Source organism: Oncorhynchus gorbuscha, unplaced genomic scaffold (genome assembly GCF_021184085.1).
Source record: "Oncorhynchus gorbuscha isolate QuinsamMale2020 ecotype Even-year unplaced genomic scaffold, OgorEven_v1.0 Un_scaffold_2162, whole genome shotgun sequence".
Taxonomy (NCBI): domain Eukaryota; kingdom Metazoa; phylum Chordata; class Actinopteri; order Salmoniformes; family Salmonidae; genus Oncorhynchus; species Oncorhynchus gorbuscha.
Genome location: NW_025746741.1, coordinates 35,001 through 42,500, shown reverse-complemented (window position 1 = coordinate 42,500; position 7,500 = coordinate 35,001). Strand labels below are relative to the sequence as shown.

The 7,500-nt window shown below is 47.1% G+C and overlaps 1 protein-coding gene across 1 annotated transcript in view; it reads left to right on the top strand.

Annotated features, from left to right (window-relative positions):
- The window catches only part of LOC124025087 (glutamate receptor ionotropic, NMDA 2A-like), a gene marked incomplete at its 5' end in the record, with an annotated part of 82,113 nt that overhangs the window by 44,074 nt on the left and 30,539 nt on the right, over nucleotides 1-7,500 (top strand). Inside the window, one exon of the mRNA XM_046338755.1 lies at nucleotides 6,452-6,654. Coding sequence (XP_046194711.1) covers nucleotides 6,452-6,654 — 203 coding nt within the window. The remainder of the gene's footprint in view (nucleotides 1-6,451; nucleotides 6,655-7,500) is intronic.

Here is a 7,500-nt window from a genome sequence, read left to right as displayed (position 1 = left end):
TCAAATAAAGAGCCAAGGAATGATCCAAGGGAATGAGCCAAGGGAATGAGCAAGGGAATGAGCCAAGGAATGATCCAAGGGAATGATCCAAGGGAATGAGCCAAGGGAATGAGCCAAGGAATGATCCAAGGGAATGAGCAAGGGAATGAGCAAGGGAATGAGCAAGGGAATGAGCAAGGGAATGAGCCAAGGAATGATCCAAGGGAATGATCCAAGGGAATGAGCCAAGGAATGATCCAAGGGAATGAGCCAAGGGAATGAGCCAAGGAATGAGCCAAGGGAATGAGCCAAGGGAATGAGCCAAGGGAATGAGCAAGGGAATGAGCCAAGGAATGATCCAAGGGAATGAACAAAGGAATGATCCAAGGGAATGATCCAAGGGAATGAGCAAAGGAATGATCCAAGGGAATGAGCAAAGGAATGATCCAAGGGAATGAGCAAAGGAATGATCCAAGGGAATGAGCCAAGGGAATGAGCCAAGGAATGATCCAAGGGAATGAGCCAAGGAATGATCCAAGGGAATGAGCCAAGGAATGATCCAAGGGAATGAGCCAAGGAATGAGCCAAGGAATGAGCCAAGGAATGATCCAAGGGAATGAGCCAAGGAATGATCCAAGGGAATGAGCCAAGGAATGATCCAAGGGAATGAGCCAAGGAATGATCCAAGGGAATGAGCCAAGGAATGAGCCAAGGAATGATCCAAGGAATGAGCCAAGGAATGATCCAAGGAAATGAGCCAAGGAATGATCCAAGGGAATGAGCCAAGGAATGATCCAAGGGAATGAGCAAAGGAATGATCCAAGGGAATGAGCCAAGGAATGATCCAAGGGAATGAGCCAAGGAATGATCCAAGGGAATGATCCAAGGGAATGAGCCAGGGGAATGAGACAAGGGAATGAGCCAAGGGAATGAGCCAAGGAATGAGCGAAGGATTGATCCAGAAGAATGAGCCAAGGGAATGAGCCAAGGAATGATCCAAGGCATGATCCAAGGGAATGAGCAAAGGAATGAGCCAAGGAATGATCCAAGGGAATGAGCCAAGGAATGAGCCAAGGGAATGAGCCAGGGGAATGAGACAAGGGAATGAGCCAAGGAATGAGCCAAGGAATGATCCAAGGGAATGAGCCAAGGAATGAGCAAAGGGGGAAAGAGCGATGTTTAAGTTAAATTTGATGGGAGTTGTCTGTCTGTGTCAAGGAAAGAGCCCGAGTACACGGCTAGGTAAATAAATAATGCTGTGGTTTAATCAGATAGTTTAATCGGAGAGCGGGACAAGCGACAGGGACACCTTGTCAACCTCCTATCAGCTTTTACCTCAAGTCCGATTGTTTGCATCTTTCAACTAAACATCTGAGGTTAATAATAAGAGAGAAATAAACATAGAATGATTTAATGCTGCACTGTAATAATAATAATAATAATATATGCCATTTAGCAGACGCTTTTATCCAAAGCGACTTACAGTCATGTGTGCATACATTCTACGTATGGGTGGTCCCGGGGATCGAACCCACTACCCTGGCGTTACAAGCGCCATGCTCTACCAACTGAGCTACAGAAGGACACACTGCTAACTCAGGTACATGTTGATGTTGGAAACGTTCGTAGCCGTCTGAGCTGCTGTGTTGAGCAGACCTCTCTGATTCATGCTGTGGTGCTGTGCTGAGCAGACCTCTCTGATTCATGCTGTGGTGCCGTGCTGAGCAGACCTCTCCGATTCATGCCGTGGTGCCGTGCTGAGCAGACCTCTCTGATTCATGCTGTGGTGCCGTGCTGAGCAGACCTCTCTGATTCATGCTGTGGTGCTGTGCTGAGCAGACCTCTCTGATTCATGCTGTGGTGCTGTGCTGAGCAGACCTCTCTGATTCATGCTGTGGTGCTGTGCTGAGCAGACCTCTCAGATTCATGCCGTGGTGCTGTGCTGAGCAGACCTCTCAGATTCAGGCTGTGGTGCCGTGCTGAGCAGACCTCTCAGATTCATGCTGTGGTGCCGTGCTGAGCAGACCTCTCAGATTCAGGCTGTGGTGCCGTGCTGAGCAGACCTCTCAGATTCATGCTGTGGTGCCGTGCTGAGCAGACCTCTCTGATTCATGCTGTGGTGCCGTGCTGAGCAGACCGTCCTGCTGGGTTCTCTGTCCTCATCCTTCAGCCTTATTAATCAGTCTACAGATAGGTCCTTCCCAATGCTCTCTTATCAAGCCATTTAGATAGGTCCTTCCCAGTGCTCTCTCATCAAGCCATTTAGATAGGTCCTTCCGAATGCTCTCTCATCACTCCATTTAGATAGGTCCTTCCCAATGCTCTCTCATCACTCCATTTAGATAGGTCCTTCCCAGTGCTCTCTCATCAAGCTATTTAAAGATAGGTCCTTCCCAGTGCTTTCTTATCAAGCCATTTAGATAGGTCCTTCCCAGTGCTCTCTCATCAAGCAATTTAGATAGGTCCTTCCCAGTGCTCTCTTATCAAGCCATTTAGATAGGTCCTTCCCAGTGCTCTCTCATCAAGCCATTTAGATAGGTCCTTCCCAGTGCTCTCTCATCAAGCCATTTAGATAGGTCCTTCCCAATGCTCTCTTATCAAGCCATTTAGATAGGTCCTTCCCAGTGCTCTCTCATCAAACCATTTAGATAGGTCCTTCCCAGTGCTCTCTTATCAAGCCATTTAGATAGGTCCTTCCCAGTGCTCTCTCATCAAGCCATTTAGATAGGTCCTTCCCAGTGCTCTCTCATCAAGCCATTTAGATAGGTCCTTCCCAATGCTCTCTTATCAAGCCATTTAGATAGGTCCTTCCCAGTGCTCTCTCATCAAGCCATTTAGATAGGTCCTTCCCAGTGCTCTCTCATCAAGCCAATTAGATAGGTCCTTCCCAGTGCTCTCTCATCAAGCCATTTAAAGATAGGTCCTTCCCAATGCTCTCTCATCACTCCATTTAGATAGGTCCTTCCCAGTGCTCTCTCATCAAGCTATTTAAAGATAGGTCCTTCCCAGTGCTTTCTTATCAAGCCATTTAGATAGGTCCTTCCCAGTGCTCTCTCATCAAGCAATTTAGATAGGTCCTTCCCAGTGCTCTCTTATCAAGCCATTTAGATAGGTCCTTCCCAGTGCTCTCTCATCAAGCCATTTAGATAGGTCCTTCCCAGTGCTCTCTCATCAAGCCATTTAGATAGGTCCTTCCCAATGCTCTCTTATCAAGCCATTTAGATAGGTCCTTCCCAGTGCTCTCTCATCAAACCATTTAGATAGGTCCTTCCCAGTGCTCTCTTATCAAGCCATTTAGATAGGTCCTTCCCAGTGCTCTCTCATCAAGCCATTTAGATAGGTCCTTCCCAGTGCTCTCTCATCAAGCCATTTAGATAGGTCCTTCCCAATGCTCTCTTATCAAGCCATTTAGATAGGTCCTTCCCAGTGCTCTCTCATCAAGCCATTTAGATAGGTCCTTCCCAGTGCTCTCTCATCAAGCCAATTAGATAGGTCCTTCCCAGTGCTCTCTCATCAAGCCATTTAAAGATAGGTCCTTCCCAATGCTCTCTTATCAAGCCATTTAGATAGGTCCTTCCCAGTGCTCTCTCATCAAGCCATTTAGATAGGTCCTTCCCGGTGCTCTCTCATCAAGCCATTTAGATAGGTCCTTCCCAGTGCTCTCTCATCAAGCCATTTAGATAGGTCCTTCCCAGTGCTCTCTCATCAAGCCATTTAAAGATAGGTCCTTCCCAGTGCTCTCTCATCACTCCATTTAGATAGGTCCTTCCCAGTGCTCTCTCATCACTCCATTTAGATAGGTCCTTCCCAGTGCTCTCTCATCAAGCCATTTAGATAGGTCCTTCCCAGTGCTCTCTTATCAAGCAATTTAGACCTTCAGTCAGTGCATCTAACTAAGATAGGTAAGGCAACCACATATCACAGTCGTTTTACATTCCATTCTTTAAATTGATTTTCAATACTTCCTAAACAAACGCAAAAGCCAACACTTTTCTGAACGCGGAAAACAAATGAGCATGTAACGGGACGGGAGGTATTTTTATTGGAAAAGTGACGGGACAGTTTCCGGGTTCTAGAACTGTTGCAGGATCAGGACAGTACAGGACAGATTCCGGGGTTCTTGAACTGTTGTGGGGTCAGGACAGTACAGGACAGTTTCCGGGGTTCTAGAACTGTTGCAGGATCAGGACAGTACAGGACAGTTTACAGGGTTCAAGAACTGTTGCAGGTTCAGGACAGTACAGGACAGTTTACAGGGTTCTAGAACTGTTGCAGGATCAGGACAGTACAGGATAGTTTCTGGGGGTTCTAGAACTGTCGCAGGATCAGGAGAGTACAGGATAGTTTCTGGGGATTCTAGAACTGTCTCAGGATCAGGACAGTACAGGATAGCTTCTGGCGATTCTAGAACTGTCTCAGGATCAGGACAGTACAGGATAGTTTCTGGCGATTCTGGAACTGTCTCAGGATCAGGACAGTACAGGAAAGCTTCTGGCGATTCTAGAACTGTCTCAGGATCAGGACAGTACAGGATAGTTTCTGGCGATTCTAGAACTGTCTCAGGATCAGGACAGTACAGGATAGTTTCTGGCGAGTCTAGAACTGTCTCAGGATCAGGACAGTACAGGATAGCTTCTGGCGATTCTAGAACTGTCTCAGGATCAGGACAGTACAGGATAGCTTCTGGCGATTCTAGAACTGTCTCAGGATCAGGACAGTACAGGATAGCTTCTGGCGATTCTAGAACTGTCTCTGGATCAGGACAGTACAGGATAGTTTCTGGCGATTCTAGAACTGTCTCAGGATCAGGACAGTACGGGATAGTTTCTGGCGAGTCTAGAACTGTCTCAGGATCAGGACAGTACAGGATAGCTTCTGGCGATTCTAGAACTGTCTCAGGATCAGGACAGTACAGGATAGCTTCTGGCGATTCTAGAACTGTCTCAGGATCAGGACAGTACGGGATAGTTTCTGGCGAGTCTAGAACTGTCTCAGGATCAGGACAGTACAGGATAGCTTCTGGCGATTCTAGAACTGTCTCAGGATCAGGACAGTACAGGATAGCTTCTGGCGATTCTAGAACTGTCTCAGGATCAGGACAGTACAGGATAGCTTCTGGCGATTCTAGAACTGTCTCAGGATCAGGACAGTACAGGATAGCTTCTGGCGATTCTAGAACTGTCTCAGGATCAGGACAGTACAGGATAGCTTCTGGCGATTCTAGAACTGTCTCAGGATCAGGACAGTACAGGATAGTTTCTGGCGATTCTAGAACTGTCTCAGGATCAGGACAGTACAGGAAAGCTTCTGGCGATTCTAGAACTGTCTCAGGATCAGGACAGTACAGGATAGTTTCTGGCGATTCTAGAACTGTCTCAGGATCAGGACAGTACAGGATAGTTTCTGGCGAGTCTAGAACTGTCTCAGGATCAGGACAGTACAGGATAGCTTCTGGCGATTCTAGAACTGTCTCAGGATCAGGACAGTACAGGATAGCTTCTGGCGATTCTAGAACTGTCTCAGGATCAGGACAGTACAGGATAGCTTCTGGCGATTCTAGAACTGTCTCTGGATCAGGACAGTACAGGATAGTTTCTGGCGATTCTAGAACTGTCTCAGGATCAGGACAGTACGGGATAGTTTCTGGCGAGTCTAGAACTGTCTCAGGATCAGGACAGTACAGGATAGCTTCTGGCGATTCTAGAACTGTCTCAGGATCAGGACAGTACAGGATAGCTTCTGGCGATTCTAGAACTGTCTCAGGATCAGGACAGTACAGGATAGCTTCTGGCGATTCTAGAACTGTCTCAGGATCAGGACAGTACGGGATAGTTTCTGGCGAGTCTAGAACTGTCTCAGGATCAGGACAGTACAGGATAGCTTCTGGCGATTCTAGAACTGTCTCAGGATCAGGACAGTACAGGATAGCTTCTGGCGATTCTAGAACTGTCTCAGGATCAGGACAGTACAGGATAGCTTCTGGCGATTCTAGAACTGTCTCAGGATCAGGACAGTACAGGATAGCTTCTGGCGATTCTAGAACTGTCTCAGGATCAGGACAGTACAGGATAGCTTCTGGCGATTCTAGAACTGTCTCAGGATCAGGACAGTACAGGATAGTTTCTGGGGATTCTAGAACTGTCTCAGGATCAGGACAGTACAGGATAGTTTCTGGCGATTCTAGAACTGTCTCAGGATCAGGACAGTACAGGATAGTTTCTGGGGATTCTCAAACTGTAAATGAGATATTATTGTATAAAACTGTCAATACATTTGCAAATAAATTATAAAAACATGTTTTTACTTTGTCATTATGAGGTGATGGGTGAGAGAAAACAAATTATATTTCATCCAGTTTGAATTCAGACTATAACACAAGAAAATGTTGAATAATTCAAGTAATATTTTCTGCAGGGCTCTGTGTGTGTGTGTGTGTTCAGCTGTGTAACCCTCGGTCCCTGTGCGTCTCCAGATGGGTCGTTTGGACAACCGGAGCCTGACGTTGAAGTACCACGTGTGGCCGCGCTTCAACTCGTTCGGCGACGCGGAGACGGATGACAACCATCTGTCCATCGTGACTCTGGAGGAGAAGCCCTTCGTCATCGTCGAAGACGTAGAGAGGCTCACTGGAACCTGTATGAGGAATTCTGTTCCCTGTAGGAAGCACATCAAGGAGTGAGTCTATCCTTCTATCACACCTTCTCTCTATCCTTCCTTTCCTTCCTTTCTACCTGTAGAAAACACATGAAAGACTGAGTATATACCCCTCTCCTCTCCTCTCCTCTCCTCTCCTCTCCTCTCCTCTCCTCTCCTCTCCTCTCCTCTCCTCTCCTCTCCTCTCCTCTCCTCTCCTCTCCTCTCCTCTCCTCTCCTCTCCTCACTATCCTCTTCTCTTTCTCCCTCCTCCATGTGTCATTCTCTGTCTCCTTCTCTTCCTAATCTAGAGATATATTGAGTAATGTTTATCTAAGGCTTGGCCTCCTAAAGACCATTTACTGTGTTTTTAGATGAGTTCAGCAGCCTCTTTGCTCACTGTCAGCACTTTGAACCCCTCGAGCAATGGTCTCCAAATACTGCTACACCTATAGGCCTCTCTCTCCCTCTCTTTCTCTCTGTCTCTCTGTCTATCCCATCTCTCTCTCTGTCTCTCTCTGTCTCTCTCTGTCTCTCTCTCTCTCTCTCTCTCTCTCTCTCTCTCTCTCTCTCTCTCTCTCTCTCTCTCTCTCTCTCTGTCTCTCTCTCTCTCGCTCTCTCTCTCACTCACTCAGATAGTAATAGAGAGAAAGTGGGATGGAGAGAGAGTAGGATTATCCATGCATGCAGATGCAATGATCCATTCCTGACCAGTGAGCAGAGAGAGATAGAGACAAAGACAGAGATAGAGACCTAGAGAGACAGAGAGAGCGAGAGAGATGGGAGAGAGATGGGAGAGACAGAGAGAGAGAGACAGAGAGAGAGAGAGGGATGGGAGACAGAGAGACACAGAGAGACACAGAGAGAGATGAACATGGTGAGAGAGAG